This window comes from Ctenopharyngodon idella, chromosome 18 (genome assembly GCF_019924925.1).
Source record: "Ctenopharyngodon idella isolate HZGC_01 chromosome 18, HZGC01, whole genome shotgun sequence".
NCBI classification, from domain to species: Eukaryota; Metazoa; Chordata; class Actinopteri; order Cypriniformes; family Xenocyprididae; genus Ctenopharyngodon; species Ctenopharyngodon idella.
Window position 1 is genome coordinate 33,556,343 of NC_067237.1, and position 20,287 is coordinate 33,576,629.

The following is a 20,287-nucleotide window of genomic DNA, read 5'->3' on the forward strand; positions in this document are numbered from 1 at the left end:
TCCTAGCATCATACAGTTGTCATAAACATAGTAACCAAGAGTGATGTTAGGAAGCATGTTTGGATTCTTATTGATCTCATCTATTGCAAAAGCCATGGTCTGTGCCTGCTGGAAGCTCTCCATATCAAATCTATGAAAAAGCAAAAGAATGTTGATATTTAAACTATTCTGGAAAGGTAATTGGCAGTTCAAATAATAAGGAATCAATTACAGTAATGAAGCAGTAAAACATAATTTGAACAAATTCACAATGGCAATTAACATTGAATTCGAGATGTTTTGTAAAAATATTTTTGAGGTATATTTTCCTAGTTTTAAAAATGTTTTTTATTTCAGCCTCGTATTGCTGTCCTTATCCACTCTAGACTCACTGCTCACAGAATGGTGGTTCTGGCTCAGTTCTGAAGCTCAGCTCTGGGAACACTGTGAGGAAATCAACGTCAAACAGGCCTCCAAATATAAAATCTCCATTCTTGTACATTCCATTCAACTTGAAGTGCCCTTGGAGCTGACACATGTCTGATCCGAGTATTGAAGCTGCCAAAATAAAGCTAAAAGACAGATACAGACAGATGTTCAGAGTGAGCCACATCTCTATTTCTGAGCTATTCAACCACTCAGCTCACTAATTTATGATAAAGGGTGTGTGGCTGTTGCTTTAAATGAGCAGGAGATGCTAAGTGGGCGTCCCTGGAAATCAGGATGTTACACTCCTATCACTGTTTTTCTAATCTATGTAATGACAACTTTTGAATTTGTTTTTTTTTGTTTTTTTTAATGATTGAACCAGCTCTTTATCGGGTGGTTCGGGGGCAAGAAAACAGTACTGATGGAATAATGGATATTTTATGCATTCACATATCCATTATATTATATCTACCTGTGCATGTTTTCTTGACCGTGTTTTTCATTAGAATGTCCTCTAGATGTCAGTCTTGCATTTAACTTTTGAAAAAAAAAAAAAAAAAGCCTTAACAAAATCATACAGTGACAAGTGGTAATAGGAAGGTATAAAGAATTTATCAAACTGGATGATTGACATATGCTTATTTTAAGGTATCTACTGTGTATTAACTAGTAAAGAACAAGTTTTTTATTCATCTAACGTTTGTTATCTTTAAAATAATTTCATGTCTGTGAAATACAATTCTGATTGATCCATCGCAACATTCAGTGGTCATTTGACTATGAACGAATTTCCTTTTTTGTTGTCATGGTACCCAGATAGCACAGGTCTCCAAGATATCTGTTAAAGAGCGTTTAATCTGCAAAGCACCTGTTGTGTACAAACATCTCAAAGCAGTTTTACTTAATTTCTAAATCATAGACATCTTAAAGACATTTTCTAAATGTCTATTTAACATCTGACAGGAGACGTCTTAGAGACAGATGAGCAAACAATATAAAAAATACATCTTGCAAATGAAAATGTGTACATCAAATAGATCTCCATGATGTATGTGTGGTAGCAATAAATAACACCTGACTGAACCATGGTTATAGTGACTTAAGTTACAGACTAAAACTTTTTGCAAACAAACAAACAAACAAATAACAAAATGTTGTTAATGTGAAAGTGAAAAAAACTCTTTACCAATACATTGCTCTGGCTTCTGTGGCATGTGTACTGTGTGGAAAAGTTTGTCACAACAAATGAAAAAAACAAACAAACAAAAAAAAAAAAACATCATGGCTCATTCAAAACATCAGTTATCTATTTTATTTCTATTTATTTTGATGATGCTGATATGGTTCATGTATAATTGTGTAATCACACACACATCTGTGTGTGTTTAGTGAAATACAATAATTATGTTAATCGGTTCAGAACTTTTAACTTGCTAACACACATGTGTATGGTTCTTTATAACAATAGTAATTTGTAGAAATAAATCATTTAGTTCTGGTCATACCCTGGGCATGTGAGTCTTGAAATGATGTTGAACACTGATTAGAAACAATGACAGTCTAAAATATAGCTGCAAGCAGTAATAATCAGGGTTCAAGCAACAGTGACCAATGTGAATGATTAACGATCTATTTCGCATGTATCTTAAGATGTGTTTTTTTTTTTTTACAGCAAAGTCCATCTTGAATCTTCACTGAAAGTTAAGGTTTCATGAAACAGGATACAGCAAGACACAGGTAAAAAAAATGGCAAATGACTTTCAAAAGAAATCACCCCTTTAATTGTGTTAGATTAAAAGGTAGATTAAAAGTAAAAGTAAAAAACAAACAAACAAACAAAAAGGTAACACTTTAGAATACTGATCCTTCATTAATGAGTAACTACACAGGAACAAATGAGTAATGCATTATTAGCACTCTAGTAACTACTATTAACTAACAAGAAACTCTGATTAATGAATTAGTAATTAATAGGTGGTAGTTCACTATTAAGGTGGTAGTTCACTATTAGCTAATCAGTAACTACTGTTTTTTCATTCCTCCCAGAGAACTACTAAGAACTATTATATACAGGTTCATAATTAACATGAATGATGCATAATGTATAATTAATTCTAAAGTAAAGGTCATGGTAACCCACTAGTAATGACTGAAGTATTACCAAATCCTTCAGAAGGAATTACTAATTATTTGGATCAGTATTCTAAAGTGAGAAACATGATAACTCTCTAGTAACTACTGAAGTCATTGTAAACTTTTGAGGTTTTTGTAAAGTATTGGATAGTAATAACTCAAGAGTTACTACATAATTCTAAAGGAACTACTACTTATATGGATCAGTATTCTAAAGTGAAGATCATGGTAACCCACTAGTAATTACTCAATGTTACCAAATACATCAGAAGGAATTACTGTACAAAACTGTACAAAAATGTACAAAAACCTCAAAAGTTTACAATGACTTCAGTAGTTACTAGACAGTTATCATGTTTTTCACTTTAGAATACTGATCCAAATAATTAGTAATTCCTTCTGAAGGATTTGGTAATACTTCAGTCATTACTAGTGGGTTACCATAACCTTCAGTTTAGAATTAATTATACATTATGCATCATTCATGTTAATTATGAACCTGTATATAGTAGTTTTTAGTAGTTCTCTGGGAGGTATGAAAAAACAGTAGTTACTGATTAACTAATAGTGAACTACCACATTCAACTGAGCACTATTACTTACAAATTCGCTAATCAGAGCTTCTTGTTCATTAATAGTAGTTACTAGAGTGCTAATAATGCATTACTCATTTGTTCCTGAGGAAGATCTGCAAATGATATGTAACACATTTATAAGTGATGAATAGTTTACACTTTAGAATAGGGGATGCAGAAAGCATTATAAATGACTTGTATACATATACAAATAATTTGTAACAGGAAAGAAAGGTCTACAAATGATATGTAACACATTTACAAGTGATGAATAGTTTACACTTTAGAATAGGGGATACAGAAAGCCTTATAAATGATTTATTCATGCATTTACACATCATCTATAACAGGTGCTGAACACTTTGTAGTGTGTACTGCAGTGTGAGTGCTGACTGGTGAGGGTATAGACAGCTGTCTTCTCTGACACACATGGAGTGTTTAACTCTGTGCACCTGATGTGAGCTTCAGTGGAAGGTAAAACTGGTTCAGAGGTTCACTTTATGACTAGATCCCACACACTCCACACAGAACACAAGTCTGTGCTGATGAGTGAAAGGATTTAACACAACCCACTATAATCACCTGACTGTAAGTCATTTATAAATGTTTATCCACTTCAAAACAAATAAATTACTCTTCTTAAAAGTAGTGCTTTAGCATATCTGCATGTTTGTGCTTTTGAACACAGACCAGCTTATAACTTCATCAATAAATCATATACTGATCATTTACTAATGATCATTTACTAATTTACTAATTCTCATTTACTAATCACTGACCATTAACTAATAAATTATAAGTGACTTATAACCGAATTAATAAAACATTCATAAAATGTTAGTATAACACTTATTAATAATTTATGAATGTATATTCATGTTTTGTAAATGATTTGTTCAACATTATCTAATAATTTATAAATGACCTATAACTGAATTAATAAAACATTCATAAAATGTTAACATATCACTTATTAATCATTTATGAACATATAATCATGTTTTGTAAATGATTTGTTCATCATTAACTAATAATTTATAAGTGACTTATAACTGAACATTATTATAAAGTGTTACCAAGCAGGGTCTTAAATAGCACTATTGCTAAACTTACCACACCAAACATATAGTAGTGGCCAAAATTGATGTGCAAAGTTTTTATTTTTTAAATGACCCAACAATTTTGTTTAAACCATCATAATATGAGGAAAATAAATGTTTATATTATTTAAATGTTTTAAAATATGAGGGAAGAATAAAACACTAAACTAAGCAAAGGTATTTATCTTACAAAACTACAGCTACAAAAATCAATTAAAGCTGCAAGCAGCGATGAAAGGGCCCTCGCACCCGGGCTCACCACCAGCCGTCGGCCTTAGGAAAACTGTGAACAGTGGGCGACATGCATGTAAGCGAGTAAATACAGGAAAATTATGGCAAAGTCATTTTGATGCACCACACTTCCTGATGCCAACAGGTGGCGCTTTGACTGTAACTGAATATTGCCATGTAGATGTCCTCAGGCCAGGACTATTATCAAACATGTGAAGTTTGGAGCAGATCGGACATTGTATGCCTGAGTTACAATAACTTCCTGTTTCGTGGCGTAAATCACATACTTTAGGACTTAGCCAAGTGTTGCATGATTTAACGTGTTTCTAGTATGTTTGGTAGTTCATGGCATATACAAATGTGTTTCTGGGAGTGAATTACAATGCAAAGCATGCCATTTCCTGTCGCCAGCAGGTGGCGCTATGACTAACTGAATATTGACATATAGATGTCTTTAGGCCAGCAGATCAGACACTGTATGCCTGAGTTACAACAGCTTCCTCTTTCATGGCGAAACATCAGACTTTATCAGGCCGCCACGGACACGCCTTTCAGTGAAAACTCAAGATCTTTGCAAGTTAACATCGCTAAGGCCTTAAGATTAGACAAACCAAATATGATGTTGTTCTGGTTAAATCTCTATAAGGAGTTAATCACATTGTAAAACATGTCATTTCCTGTTGCCCACAGGTGGCGCTATGAATGTAACTGTATATTGGCATGTAGATGTCTTCAGGCCAGGACTCTAATAAAACATGAAGTTTGGGGCAGATTGGACACTGCATGCCCGAGTTACAACAACTTACTGTTTCATGGCGAATCATCGAATTTTGTCAGGCCGCCACAGACACGACCATCAGCGAAAACTCAAGATCTTCACAATTTAACGTCGCAAAGGCCTTTAGATTATTCTGACCAAATATGATGTTGATCTGATTAAAGCTCTAGGAGGAGTTCGTTAAAGTACGACATCTGGAAATGGCAAAAACTGCAAAAATTTTGCAGAGAAAATTCAAAATATCTCACTTCCTGTTGGGTTTACAGATTTTACACTTTTTTGTAGGTATTGGGCTGTTACATGTGTCTACCGAATTTCATACCTGTACATGACACGTAGCGCGAAGGGCACTTAATTGACATTTTGTAGGTGGCGCTCTCAAGCCATTTTGCCACACCTAATTCTGAAACTCATATCAGATGTAAATTTTCACCAATTCTAATGCGTGTGCAAAGTTTCATGAGTTTTCGAGCATGTTTAGTCCCTCAAAAATGCAATTTATTTCGGAGAAGAAGAATAATTGACTGAGCAATTGGGTCCTCACACCATCGGTGCTCGGGCCCTAATGATAATATCAATGAATCAACATTACGAAGTGATGTTGGTTCAATATCACGTTTGCATTTAACGTTGAAACAATGGAACAAAAAATCAGCGGTAATGCTATTGAATCAACATTACGCTTGATTCTACATCACTGATGTTGAATCAATATTGAAATTAACAAAAATAATCATTAGTAATATCGTTTGATCAATGTTAATGCGATGTTGATTCTAAATCACTTTCGTTGAAAATACAACTGAAATGTCAACATAAAATAATGTTCTGAACAACATTAATTTCAGCTACACTTAAAAAGGTGCTTCAACAAATTTTTGACCATTTTTGGGAAAACCTTTTCAAACATGGTAACACTTTAGTATAGGGAACATATATAAACTATTAACTACAACTTTTCCCTCAATAAACTCCTAATTTACTGCTTATTAATAGTTAGTAAGGTAGTTGTTAAGTTTAGGTGTTGAGTAGGATTAAGAATGTAGAATAAGGTCATGCAGAATAAGGCATTAATATGTGCTTAATAAGTACTAATAAATAGCCAATATTCTAGTAATATGCGTGCTAATAAGCAACTAGTTAAAATACCCTAAAATAAAGTGTTACCAATTAATTAAAGAAATTAAATTAAATTAAATTATTTAGGAGTGGGGCAAAAAGGACAAAATCATTACAACCTTTAAAAATAACATTACTTTCAGATGTCTTATGTCAAAAATACATGTGGTCCAATGGCTCAAGTTTTCAAAATCTAGCTTGCATCAGACTACTGCCTCTTTTCCTTTGAGTTCTCTGAAATCTGAAAAAGAACGCATGATGTTACTTAAGAGCAAGTCAATTCAGCTGTCATACATAGTCACATTCAAGAATGTTAATATGCTAAACACAATATGATTCACTTTTTATAAATTGCTAAACACAGAATGTTCTAACTATATTTATAATACTGTTAAATTATTTAATCTATTTATCAACACTTCAATTACACTATGGGAAAGTGTCCAATCTTTCCACCCAAATGTATCTCCAGCTCTAATTAAACACACCTGAAGCAGCTTATCAAGGTCATTAGGATCAATGAAATCTTCCAGGCAGGTGTGTTGGAGCTAAACTCCTTATGAAGAGGAATAAACACAAGGTGTAGTTTTTTGTTATTGTGTTTACAGGCTAAACTGAATGGAGATTAGTTACATTCCTCCAATTTAATACAGATTCAGGAATATGAATGATTACCTGATTAAGCAGTAATGAGGGAGTAGGAGATAAGGCACAGGATAGCATCAAATCTCAGGTCAGGTGATAATCCTATCAACTACAACTCAATGTATTATCAATGTCACATTTATCAAGAGGGTGCTTCTCTTTTTTTTTTTTTTTTTTAGTTGTCCATCCTCATCTGCCTTCATTCCTATTAAAGGAAAGAAGGCAAGGTGCTCTGCAAGCATTGAGTAATAGATGCAATATGTGGGCTATGTGTAAAGTATGATATTCTTGCTCACGTTTATGTCATTTACACTTCAAGAAATGTTGTTGGAACTTTAATCATAAAATTCCTAATAAATATTACTAAAGCAAGATGCATGCACTTTTTTAAGAATTTAGAAAATGGATGGTTTATTCAAACACTTTAATAACCTTTTTAAAATAAATATATCTTATTAGATTCAGTAACAATAAATCAAATGCAAATAACAAGCACAAAATCAAACAAACAAAAGAACATAGAAACAATAAGAAAGATGCATTGTTTGAAACCCAAAGACGTCAGGTGGTTCAACAAACAACACTACCGTATAGGATGCACCTGTGGTTTGTCTTGAATGAAGAGGAATTGATTAGACTACTGAGAAGTGCACATGCAAAACCAAAATGGGCGTTTACCAATCAGTGGCCAATTTCAAGCAATGGATGTTTTTCAACGATTTTTTTTAACAGACTTGCTAAAATTATTAAGGCCCACCCCTAAACTAAGCCCCCAGTGGATTTGAGTAAATAAAGAAGGTAAAAGCCCATCGTGGTTTGAAAATGCCCCACTGATTGGGAAACACCCACTAGTGTTCTGCAGAGATGCATACCTGCATGATCTTGTGGCCATCAACTACAAATCACTGTTAGTTCAATGTCACTCTATCCAATACGGACCCCTGGACATGACATTGAGGAAAAAAATAGCAGGCTAAATCGTGCGCACGATTTACTAATTCGTTCCCTCGATTTACTAAAACGTGCACACAATTTACTATTTCGTTCCCTCAATTTATAAATCATGCACATGATTTATAAATCGAGGGAACGAAATAGTAAATCGTGGGAACGCATTAGTAAATCGTGCGCACGAATTAGTAAACCGAGGGAACAAATTAGTAAATCGTGCGCACAATTTTTTTTTTTTTTTTTTTTACTCCACCCATGTGTGCTGTCGACTTTCATCAAAATGCTTATCCAACACACTTTAAACATTGAAATGTCAATCTCAACCAAAATGATGGTTTGGATCAAAACTCAACATTGTATCAATGTCACGATGCTATCTGGGTTAACAACTTTAAAAGATCATTTTCAGCTTTCTTTGGCTCTTTGCACTGGTGTCAAGTGTCTATGCACACACTCGCTAGATCAGAAATCCAACATGGTGCCCATATGCAACTGGCCCATTATCATGTGAGAAACTTTCTGACTTATATCTATAATCAAGCAGCTTTGACAAACTGTCTTTTCTCCTTATTTTATATTTCCTTTTCTAATCAAACAATTTTAGAAAAATTAACGTGCAAAGGAGGTAAACCTACAAAGAAGACAAAACATATTAAAGTCAGTTTAACAAATAAATTAATAAACAGTGCTATTTTAAAGCAAACAAATGGATGATGATAATTACAACAAAACAGCAAGCATTGCAATATTTTTGCTTATTTGTTTACAGAGGTGTATCCTAAAATGATAAAGTAGTTGAAAATCTGAATTCACAATTTTAAACCATAATAATGTAAAACTACTTCTTTTGTGTTTCTCTTCCCATGATGGCATTTTTAGTGTTCCTCTCTGGATGTAGAAGAATGATGTAGCACTTTGGAGCAAATATGGATACCAGTAAACCAAAACTAGAAGCTAAAATGGCAAATATCTCCACAGCCACTGCATATTTCCCTGGAGAGCTCACATATGCTGGAACAAACGCAATCCACACAGCACAAAATATCAACATACTGAAAGTGATAAACTTTGCTTCATTAAAATTATCTGGAAGATTTCTCGCCAGGAAAGCTAAAAGGAAGCTTACTGCTGCCAACAGTCCAATGTATCCCAGCAACATAGAAAAACCGGCCACTGAGCCAATAGCACATTCATATACCATTTTAGAGCGGATATACTGGTTGTTTTTATGGGGTGTTGGAGAGGCAGTTGATAGCCAGACTGCACATATCACAACCTGGAGGGCTGTAAGGACCAGAACTGTGCATCTTTGTTGAACTGCTCCAAACCATTTCATCGCTCCTTTGCCCTCTGGTCGAGATGACTTGAACACAGCTATTACCACCATAGTCTTGACCAGGATGCTGGAGATGCACAGGACAAAGCTTATGCCAAACACAGCATGTCTTAACTGACATGTCCACAACTGCGGCTGACCAATGAACAGCAGTACACACAGGAAACACATTTTCAATGACAACAGCAGCAGAAAGCTGAGCTCTGAATTGTTGGCGCGTACTATGGGAGTGTTACGGTGATGAGCAAAGACGACCATCACAAGAGCGCAAATACAGGTGCCAAGTAGGGAAGCAGTGGTCAGAGAGATGCCCAGAGGTTCCTCATAGGACAGAAACTCTACTGCTTTGGGGACACACTGATCCTTATCTGGATTAGACCAGAACTCATCTGGACACACTGTGCACTCAATAGCATCTGTATATAAGAAAAAGACTGAAGGTTAAATTACTTTACTTTTAAATTTACTTCTCAAATTATATTCAAATTTAGCCAACAATAGTCTACTCACCTGTTGTATTGGAAATCTCTCCATCTCCGCAGGGCAGGCAGTCAAAACAGCAGACAGGAAGACCCTTCCTCCTGGCTTGCCTGGTGCCTGGGGGGCAACTCTCACTGCACACAGACCTTGGGTGCTGAAAGAGATATCATCTGCTATTTGCCATGTTTGTCATCTCTTTTAAATTATGAGCTTATCCTTACCATTTATTTATTCATTTGTTTTAGCATAGCTTTTCTAGTATTCAGACTACACGTATGCAAAAAGGATGACATTAACATGTAATGCTTATTACTTTTTTTGTCTCAAAGTTCCAGTATATTGCATCCTCATCAAGTGTGAGCACCATCTCTGTTGCCGCCCCTTTATTTACTACACCGACTGTGTAAGTCCTTATTGATCCATCAGAGCTTGGCTGCCAGTTTAGCACATCATAGATAGGCAGAGCATCTCCGTTCTTATCAAATGTCACTTGATCCCCAAAGGTTGTGGTGAAGTTCACTTTCTGGAGGTAGTGAACCAGCTGTACAGTTTGTAGACAGAGCAAGTGTTGAATTAATATACAGCACTTACAGTATTTGAATTTCCATCTTCAGCTTTTCTATAGGCCTGAATAGAATCTGCACTATACAATTGGTTCTTACCTGCCAGGGTTTCAGGTTGATTATGTCAGCACATCTGTTCCCACTGAATGGTCCTCTACCCTCCTCACACTGCATCAGGTTATGAAGTCCATGTGCCAGGGCATAAACTGCCTTATAGACATTATAAGCTGCTCTCAACCCTGAAACATCAGTGTATGGTGTGTTTGTGGTGCTCAGATTCTCCTGTCCTGTACACACCTTTTTCACTTGCTCTCCATCTATCACTCTTCCCCCATTTCCAAAACTACACCTGAACATGTTCTCCCAGAAAATCCTCAACATATTATTTCTTGAATCATTACTGGGGCGGAGGCGTAGCAGAAAGTCATGAAGACCCTCAATCTCTCCACGTCTGATAGCGATTCCCAGTGTGCCCCCCAGGAAGGGCAGGAAACGTGGAGTGTGGTATACAGGTGAGGTGGCCCAAGCTTCACTTGCAATCCACTGCTTTCCTGTCATGTTTTGCAACACAACCTCTTCCATCAATGGTAGCAGAAAGGATGCAGAGGGAAAAACAACCACTACTCTAGCTGTAGAGGCCTGGATCACTCCCGTTATACGTTGAATGTCTCTGTGGTTGTTATCATGTGGAAGCTTTTCAGAAAAAGCAACACAATGTCCAAATAGCTGCATTTCCTGCTGAAATAACTGAGCAGCATAGATGCCGTAATCATCATCACTGTAGACAAGGCCAACCCAGGTCCATCCAAAATGCCTCAAGATCTGAACCATAGCCCGCACCTGAAAGGCATCACTGGGGATTGTTCTGAAGAAAGAGGGGTACTTTTTCCTGTCACTCAAGCAGGAGCAGGTGGCATAGTGACTAACCTAATTAAGAAAAATAGGGAAAGAGAAGAAGAGAGAAAATTCTGTATTAAAAAAAAAAAAAAATGCATCCTGCCCAAAATCCTACAAACAATGTTTATATAAAAGGTTTATTAAATGTACCCATGTATGCTATGTTATATTATGTGCAAAAAAATGGGTTAAAAATACTTTTTAAAGCAGACATTAAATTCACTAAACTAAAAATGAAATTAAAAACAAAAGTACTGACTAAATGTTAACAGTTAATAGGAACACGCATTCAGTAATCTGAGATTAGGAGTTACATTAGCCTACATTTGATTACCCCATTACAATAATGATAATAAAAATCCACTTACTTGTAGGTTTAAAATTCTATATATGGCATATTTAATATCCAAAAACAAATATTTTAGCAAAATGTAGCAATATTTTTAGTCAGAATTATTGGCTCGTATTCTAATGCGCTCCATCTGATTGGTGTGCATGTGTGTGGTGGCGCTCGTTCACTAAAATTTCTATGAAATTTAGTGTAAACTCGCATGGCTCATCCACTCTTGACAGAAAATGTACATGTTTTCGTGACCTAACATTTCACTGAAGAAAACACATCTCAAACGCATTAAACAGCACATGTTGCTATCTGTCAGAGCTTCTGACTGGGCAATACGTGTTAACTAAATCTTACCAGTTATTTTGAAGTCAGTAATATAAAACATGGTCATGGTAATATTTGCATGATTACAGAATAATAACAGATGGAAAATATACTTGTGAAATGTAAGTTATGCACCGAGGAAAACAAAACATAAGCATTAAACAGCACATGTAGGCTATCTCTCAGAGCGTCTAACGAGCAAGTCACTTTAAACTATACACGTTAAATATTTTAATAGTTATTCTGAAGCCATTAATATAAAGGATGTCTCAGTTAAGACAAATAGAATCATGCACATCCGCGCAGCAGCTCACTCTGTGTCCTCCGCTATTTTTCAGATGATGCACTCATAATAACAAACTATCGATAAACAGTCTTGCCTCATCCCATATCCCATAAAATATATATCAATATATCGTACAAACTCGATATACCACCCAGCTCTAGAGTACGATAAACATAGTGATCAGTGCTTTTGTATTAATTTTTGTTTCTTTTTAAACCAGAATATTCTTCCAAAATAGGTTCTGTAAAAAAAAAAAAAATTGAGGACATATGACTAAAAACACTAAATGTAACCTAAAGGTGCAAAAAAGTGCACATAGTATACTTTTACTTTTTTCATCCCATCTTACTATTGGTACTCGAAACAGCCCAAGAACATTGGAAATCGCAATGGAAGGAGTTGAACTTGGATCCCCTACAATCCCAATCACAGGAGGGGGGCCAGTGCAGTTTAGGCTGGAGAAGGACTCCTCTGTCCCACTAGCCAGGGATATGGCAGCCCGGAACGCTATTCCTAGTCTCACACAGTTGTCATAAAGATGATAACCAAGAGTTATGTTAGGCAGCAGGTTTGGATTATTATTAATCTCATTCACTGCAAAAGCCATGGTCTGTGCCTGCTGGAAAATTTCCATATTAAATCTAAGAAGAAAAAACAAGATAACTGATGACATGAAGTGATATTAAAGAGATTAAGAATTAAAATATTAATTAATACAAGCATTAATGCATAGAAAACAAACAAACAAACAAACAAACAAAAAGAAAAAAAAAAAACATTTGAGATCAAGCATCACTCATGAAGCCCTCCTATTGTGCATACTTGGCTAAATTTACAGTGGTTTCAACAGATTCTTTGCCAAGGCAGAATTACTGCTGTCAATACATCATGTGAGTAAGTTAGCTAAGATAAAAGAGGGCAACGAGAACTTAACCTTCACATTTTTAGTATTTATTATTATTATATTATTATATAGGTTTATAGTCACTTTGGACCTTAACTCACTTTTCACAGTATGGTTGTTCTGGCTTGGTTCTGAAGCTCAGCTCTGGGAACACTGTGAAAAAGTGAACATGAAACAGGCCTCCAAGTATAACATCTCCATCCTGGTACATTCCATTTAATTTGAAGCGTCCCTGGAGCTGACAGGTACCTGATCTGAGGATTGAAGCTGCAGATATACAGTTAAATGACAGGTATAGAGTAATATACAGAGTCATCCACATCTCTCCTTCTATCTCTCTCTGAACCACTCACCCACTCTAAGTAACTAATTTATGATTAAGGTTGTATGGGGTGTTGCTTTAAAAGAGCAGGTGATGCCCTCAAAAAAAAAAAAAAAAAAAAAAAAAAAGGACGTCACCCTGCCAACATAGACAACAGTCCTGATGGAATTAAATGACATTTTTTGCATGCACAGTTTATTGCTGTTCAGAGAAGTTGTCTAAAGATGATGAGCAGATAATTAATTGGCTTAATCAATTATATCTACATATGTATATATATATATATATATATATACACACACAATTATATCTACTATGTTTTCTACTTGCAAGTTTTTTTTCTCAGAATGTCCTCTAGATGTCAGTCATGCATTTACTTTTGCTGTGCAAAGAAAAAAATAAATAAACAAACAAATAAATAAATAAATAAATAAATACTGTGGTGATACCATGGTATAGTGATGCTATCAAGTACTAAGCTATGAGAAATGTTTTTTATCAAACAACTTAGGTTTAGGATTTGTTGTAGGGTGGGGTTAGGATTGGGCAATCAGTTAGCAGACACCAAAACTGGAGTCATAATGTGGCAAGGAGGCAAAATTCAGGCTCACAGGCCAGGCAGGTGATAATTTTCAATTCAGTGCACATTCATTTGTATTGCACCATACATATCGTTTCAAAGCAGCTTTACAGAAAATACATGTCAACATTACAATTTAGAGTAATCTGTTATCAGAGGTGACTGTGTTCAAATTATGTAATTTCAGAAATGTATAAATACAAATCACACAGTTAGCTAACAATGTATTAATTTAAACAATGTATTAATTAGAATCAATGAGCTCATTGAAGTAATGAATACATGTTAACAAATGATTAGCATATAGCAACATTTGGAATGGTGCATGTTGATCCAGTGTTTGCATCATTTGAGGTCCTCACAGGGGTTGGGGTCATCTCAGGTGTTGAGGCATCTGAAGTCTTCATAAGAGGCTGGATCCAAACTACTCTCTAGTTAACTCGGGATGGGCATCCCTAGATAAAACAGAAAAACAACTGAAAAATAAATAGCGTAGCTGCTGTTAACACATTAATAAAAAATAATCATGTGCAATTGATCTGATATAACTGGAGTACAAGGATACGAGATGCATTATGTGAACGCTTGGCTAAAGAGATGCGTCTTTAATATAAATTTAAACTGGGTGAGAAAGTCTGAGCCCCGAACATCATCAGGAAGGCTATTCCAGAGTTTAGAAACCAAATGTGAAAACGCTCTCCGTCCTTTAGTGGACTTAGATATCCTAGGTACAACCTGAAGCCCAGAGTTTTGTGATCTTAAAGAGCGTGATGGATTGTAGGGCGATAGAAGATCAGTTAAATACACATGAGCTAAGCCATTTAGGGCCTTATAGGTCTGTAGCATTACTTTATAATCAATATCGAACTTAATAGGTAACCAGTGTAGATATGATAAAATTGGTGTTATATGATCTTGATCTAGTAAGAACTCTAGCAGCTGCATTTGGACTAGTTTATTGAGGATGCAGGACAACCAGCTTGTAATGCATTACAGTAATCTAGTCTAGATGTCATGAATGCATGAAATGCAAATTGTAGTCTAAGAGATTCTGTGTACAAGTTTTTGGTCCAATAAGTAATACCTCAGTCTTATCTGAATTTAACAGAATAAAATTACAGGTCATCCAGTGTTTTATATCTTTAATACACTCTGTCAATTTGGATAATTTAGAGATTTCATCTGGTCGTGATGAAGTATATAACTGAGTATCATCAGCATAGCAGTGAAAACTAAATCCATGTTTTCGTATAATATTACCAAGTGTCAGCATATATATTGAAACTAGCAGAAGTCCTAACACAGATCCTTGCGGCACTCCATAATTCACTGATGTTATATTTTTTCCCGTTTAAATATACAAAATGGTAACGGTCTGATAGGTACGATCTAAACCACCTTAATACCTGTCCCTGAATACCAGAAAAAAAGACATGTCAGACGTCCGTGAGTCAGCTCATTATCCGCTAATGCGGCCATGCCCACAGGGCGAGCGCTCTATTCAGACACAAATTCTGAGGCAATACATGTATACATCGTCGCAGTCGTGTATTTATTATCTTCATAAGTGTTTATCTGCATGTTATAGCCATGGTTAGTGATCTCTAGAAGCCTCTGTTAGTTCCTGGAATGTCACATGGTATGCCTGTTCTTCACTGAGTCATTTGTGGACTAAATGTGCACAGAGCGCCCTTCGGCTGCATGTATGAATTGAAAACACAGTATCCAGCGCTCATAGTGATGACAATAAATATTGAATAAATATTACTCTGTATAGAAAATTGCCATATGAGAATCCATCAATATTTCTCCAAATGTGCATGCTTTTAAGCTAAAAGCCCTGATGGATGTTGTTTTGTCAAAGGTAACGACTCCGTTTTTCATATTCATAACTCCTGACGCATAGGCTATTAACAAATTATGGTCACTATAAGAGTAAAATAGAGGTCAAAATGTGAAGTTTGAGTCTTTTTAATGATGTATAGTTTGTCAAGTGCACATTAACAAAGTATATTAAAATAGAAAACCATTATTTGGTTAGAGACTTGAGACTTCTTTTAAACATTATAATAGTAGGCTAATTTGTCCAATCTTTTGACTGGTACTGTAATTTAAACTATAATAGGCCTATACAAAATTTTCTTCACATGTGCAATAATACGTGCATGCATGAGATCACAAAAATCATGTTTTTTTGGCAAGAGTGGGCATTATATTTACGTTAATACAGCTGATATGATCCTGTTATCAGAGGGTTTTTTCACATAGCCTACCTGACTGAAAGGTCTCATTATGCGGGTCATTATGCAGACTATTATGCGGGTCTTTGTCTTCTCAGGTGTGAATCACAGCATTATTCATGAAGATTCACGCCTCCACGCATACTGTGTTTCTTGACAAAAAGTGTCTTACAAAATTTAAATCAATATATTGTTTTATAGGCAGGATAATTTTTACATCATTTTGAAGCAAAAACTCTAGTCTACAACCTCCAATACCCAGAAGTCTTGTGAACACATATATAATATTAGTTTTGTGGCCTTATTTCAGTGACTTAAGTTTTTTGTTTTTTCAATAACCACGCATAAACGTTATTCCTTCAAAAATACAAACATGTACATACATGTTGCTCACATATTATGGTAGCCAAGTTCATGCTGAATACAGTGTAATGACACTTTTTCCATTAATATGTTTATGAACAACTGAAAAAAGCACAAATGTCAGGGCATGTCAAAATGTCTCCAGGGCCCCAAAAATCCTCAGACCCCAGAGGGTTTAAGGGATTTGGCAAACCACTCAAGGAAGCATCTGCATTCAGAACTTCCCGCACAATTGCTGTGTGTATCTCTCTATTTGCCAGGTATGCTGGCTCTTTGAAATTATTTTTAATACTATACTTTGAATTGTGTTTTGTATTTTATGCTGATCAGTTGTGTGATGTATTCTTTTTAATTCTTTTAATTGATGTTTAATGCTGCCTGGCAAAACAATAAATATTATTCTTGATTTATTCTGCATTATTCTTTATTCGTTATTTCTAGTAGATTAAAGCGAAGATATTACCGCAAATTTGTGTTCAGGATAGATCATACGGGAGGCTTAAATGGATGGAGCATGGGGCACATCATTTGAGACCATTTCGATTTCTGACTATCGCTGCCTTAGTAAGTTGCAATTTTCGTAAATATATAAAAACTATGCTTTTTGTTATGAGTAAGCAGAGTGCTACCGACTTAAAGGTAGATATTTACCCTGCATCCTCTGTCTAAGATCAGCACTCAGTCGGCAGAAGTGACTTTTCTAAAGCAATACCGGGACCGCAGTGAACGAATAATTAAAAGTATAAGATAATCAGAAAAATCTAAGATCCAAATTAAAGCACAACTAATCTCATGATCAGCTGTTATATTGGAAAGATCGTAAATTAGAAGTTGTCTAAAATTGGAGTCAGATTAAAAGTATTCATGGAGTCTGTGACAAAGCTGACCTAATTGTCACTGCTGGACAACACTGGCACACATACACATGCACTCACACAGTAATACTAACCTTTGTAATGGTCCATGCTCATTTCCCCTCCCACTGTTGCTGCTGTCGGCGGTGCGGGTGCACACGCAGTCCCGATGGCACATGGACATGTTGAACATTATTTCTTTGCCCCTCCGTCAGTATTCATAACCCTGGACATTTCACACACTCACACTACACGTTGTTGGATGTATTGTCTTGTCCTGTCCTTGTTTTAATGTGTTTAATTGGGCATGCGATGGTTGGCGTTCCAGTGTGAGACGCTGCGTCGGCCAAACAGAGCAATCGAGCGGCGATTGGTTATGACGTCACTGATTGCGCCGCACCGGCGCAGTGCACCGGAAGCCGGCCAAACTATTGTGTAATGTTAATAGGGGTACCCATGTTTTATGTGTGATAAAATTGAAGTGTTAAATGTATTATTCTTGTAGTGAATGTTTTTATTTGTGGATTATGCGTGGAATTTGTGTTTAATGTTAATTAAATGTATAGGACTGAGTGAAAATGAGTTAAGAAATGAGTTTATACCTGCTATACAAACCTGGTTTGAGGAGTCCCGTGGTAGGGGCGGGGTGTAGTCTGGCCTATATAAGAGCAGGCCAGACTCAAACTAATTGCTTGTTTACCAAGTCAAAGTGAGAGTGCAACTGCGGTGCCTCCAACGAACCTCCAATCACCTGTATATTGTGGATACTTACCTGTACATATTTTTAATTGGATTATTTCCTCTTTATTTTGCTGTTTGTTTTTTTTTTGTTACTTTGGTTTTTTGTTTTTTGTTTTTCCTTTTTTTCCCCATCGTTGTTGTGCACCTGTATATATATTTCACCATTGGACTGTGTATATTTTTGGCACTGTAAATAAACACACTTGCACAAAAGTGCTATTGCGGGCTGAGCCATCATTTTTAACATCTTTTACGGACATTCACTTCGCCCCCAAGCGAGTGGTGGTTATCGCTTCATCACAGAGTCAACATTAAATTAGAAATCAAAATTTTAATTAAGGTGAATTTACAGAAGCGCCAGAGGACGTACACGCAGAGTACCTTCAACCAGACCACTAGATGCCGTCGTTGGGCTAGTGGGTGGAACTTACATAGACACACTGTGGCATTCCCCTTGCGACAGTGTCTAAATGTTAGGACATTAATAATCAATTGTTCGATGTCAGTCGCTATGAATAAAATAGATTACATAGTTTAGAATAATCATATAGACCTAGGCTTTTATTTGAGAGAGCCAATTTAAATTTCTCAAATGCAATTTGTCATCCACTGTGCAATTACAATTTTAAAACTTTTTGTTGTTACTCGTGAGCTACTTAGAAGAAGATTGGATATCTCCACACAATCTTGGATCCATGGACAAATAACATTCCCATCTCATATCCCTGTTGATGACAGCATTTGTAATTTCAAAAATTTGGAATTTTAGAGTTATTATTCTTTTCAAATCTAGAAAATTACCTTTAAATGAAATGGAGTGACCAATATTATTGCTTTTCTAGCCATAATTTTCTCTTTGGACACCTTGTGCCCTATTTGCCTTTTTGCCAGAGAACTCTGAAGTCAACAACCTATTTATGTCTTTACCCCTAGTTGGTTAATGTAATAGCCCTCACTATCCCAAATCCAGCCCCAGTTTTAACTAATTGGTGAGTCAAACACCCACTTCTGTTAATTGAACTTCTTTTTCTTTCATTAAGATGTACAGTAGGCTGGACTGGTACCTATTGAAAGCAGATTCAGAATGTTAGTTTAACAGAGAATACAAAGAACTGCTGTGAGACCAGTGAATTAATCAAAAGGAATCAAATTAATATGATAATTAACAGAATTTGAAGCAGTTTCTGTAGTGATCATTGAGATGCAGCACTTGCCCACAAGGGAGGGAATGGAAGTCCTTCTGTGTTCTGTGTGGATCATCAGTCAGTTGAACTTGTTGGGCTGTTGCATTGGATCTTTAGCCAGTGATGGCACTCAAAGGCCTGGTGTTGTGATGTATGGGCTCTGTTGTTTCTCTCTCTCAGACAGTCTGGCTTGTGATCGATCCTGCCACAAAATTACATAACGCAAGGCAAAATTGTCCATAGGAAAAGTCTCAAGTGAAAGTTTCACCTTTTCCTGCACTGTATCAGTCCTCTCCATGCTGACCCCATCGAAGTGTCAACTTCCTCTTCCAGGAGGGGAGCTGAAGGCCCATCAGCCACTTCCTCTTCTTCTCTCTGCAGTCGTCTTGTCTAACAGACTTCAGTCTATTTGCTCCCATTTGTCAAGGCGGCTGTTCCAGAAGCTGCATGGTCTGAAATGTGAACACTCAAGAGAACCGCATAATTCAAATTAAACCTACAGCTCTTTATTTAAATTCCATTTTTCTTAACCGTAATCAATGTCCCTTAACTCCAAAAGTCTCATCTGGTTAACACAACAGCAGTTCTTCATTCTATTAATAAGCTTAGTTCTTCTTTGCAGTAAAAAGCAAGCAGATCCTTCTTTGCGAAATGCAAGAAAAAGCAGTAAACTACTCTAATTAATACAGAGTATGGTGTAATGTAATATAATAGTAAAGAATTCGGTAACGCTTTAGATTACAGCCCAGAAAGTACTGTGTAATTACAGTGAATTTACAGCGTAACTTTCGATAATTATAGTGTACCTATAAAGTAAGTATGTGTAAGTATAGGGGAACAATATGTAAAGTCTTGGAAATAAAGGGGTAACAACCAGGAAAATAACAAATTATTTATACTGTAAGTACTTTAGAACTAAGGAGTACTTAT

At 35.9% G+C, this 20,287-nt stretch overlaps 1 protein-coding gene across 1 annotated transcript; it reads right to left on the reverse strand.

Annotated features, from left to right (window-relative positions):
- Positions 1-10,075: 10,075 nt before the first annotated feature.
- LOC127499572 (extracellular calcium-sensing receptor-like) lies at positions 10,076-12,508 on the reverse strand. Its single transcript, XM_051869970.1, has 2 exons — positions 12,500-12,508; positions 10,076-11,246 (listed from the first exon to the last, which is right to left on the reverse strand). The coding sequence occupies exons 1-2, from the start codon at positions 12,506-12,508 to the stop codon at positions 10,344-10,346; spliced, it is 912 nt and encodes a 303-aa protein (XP_051725930.1). The 3' UTR covers positions 10,076-10,343.
- Between the last annotated feature and the right edge of the window lie 7,779 nt (positions 12,509-20,287).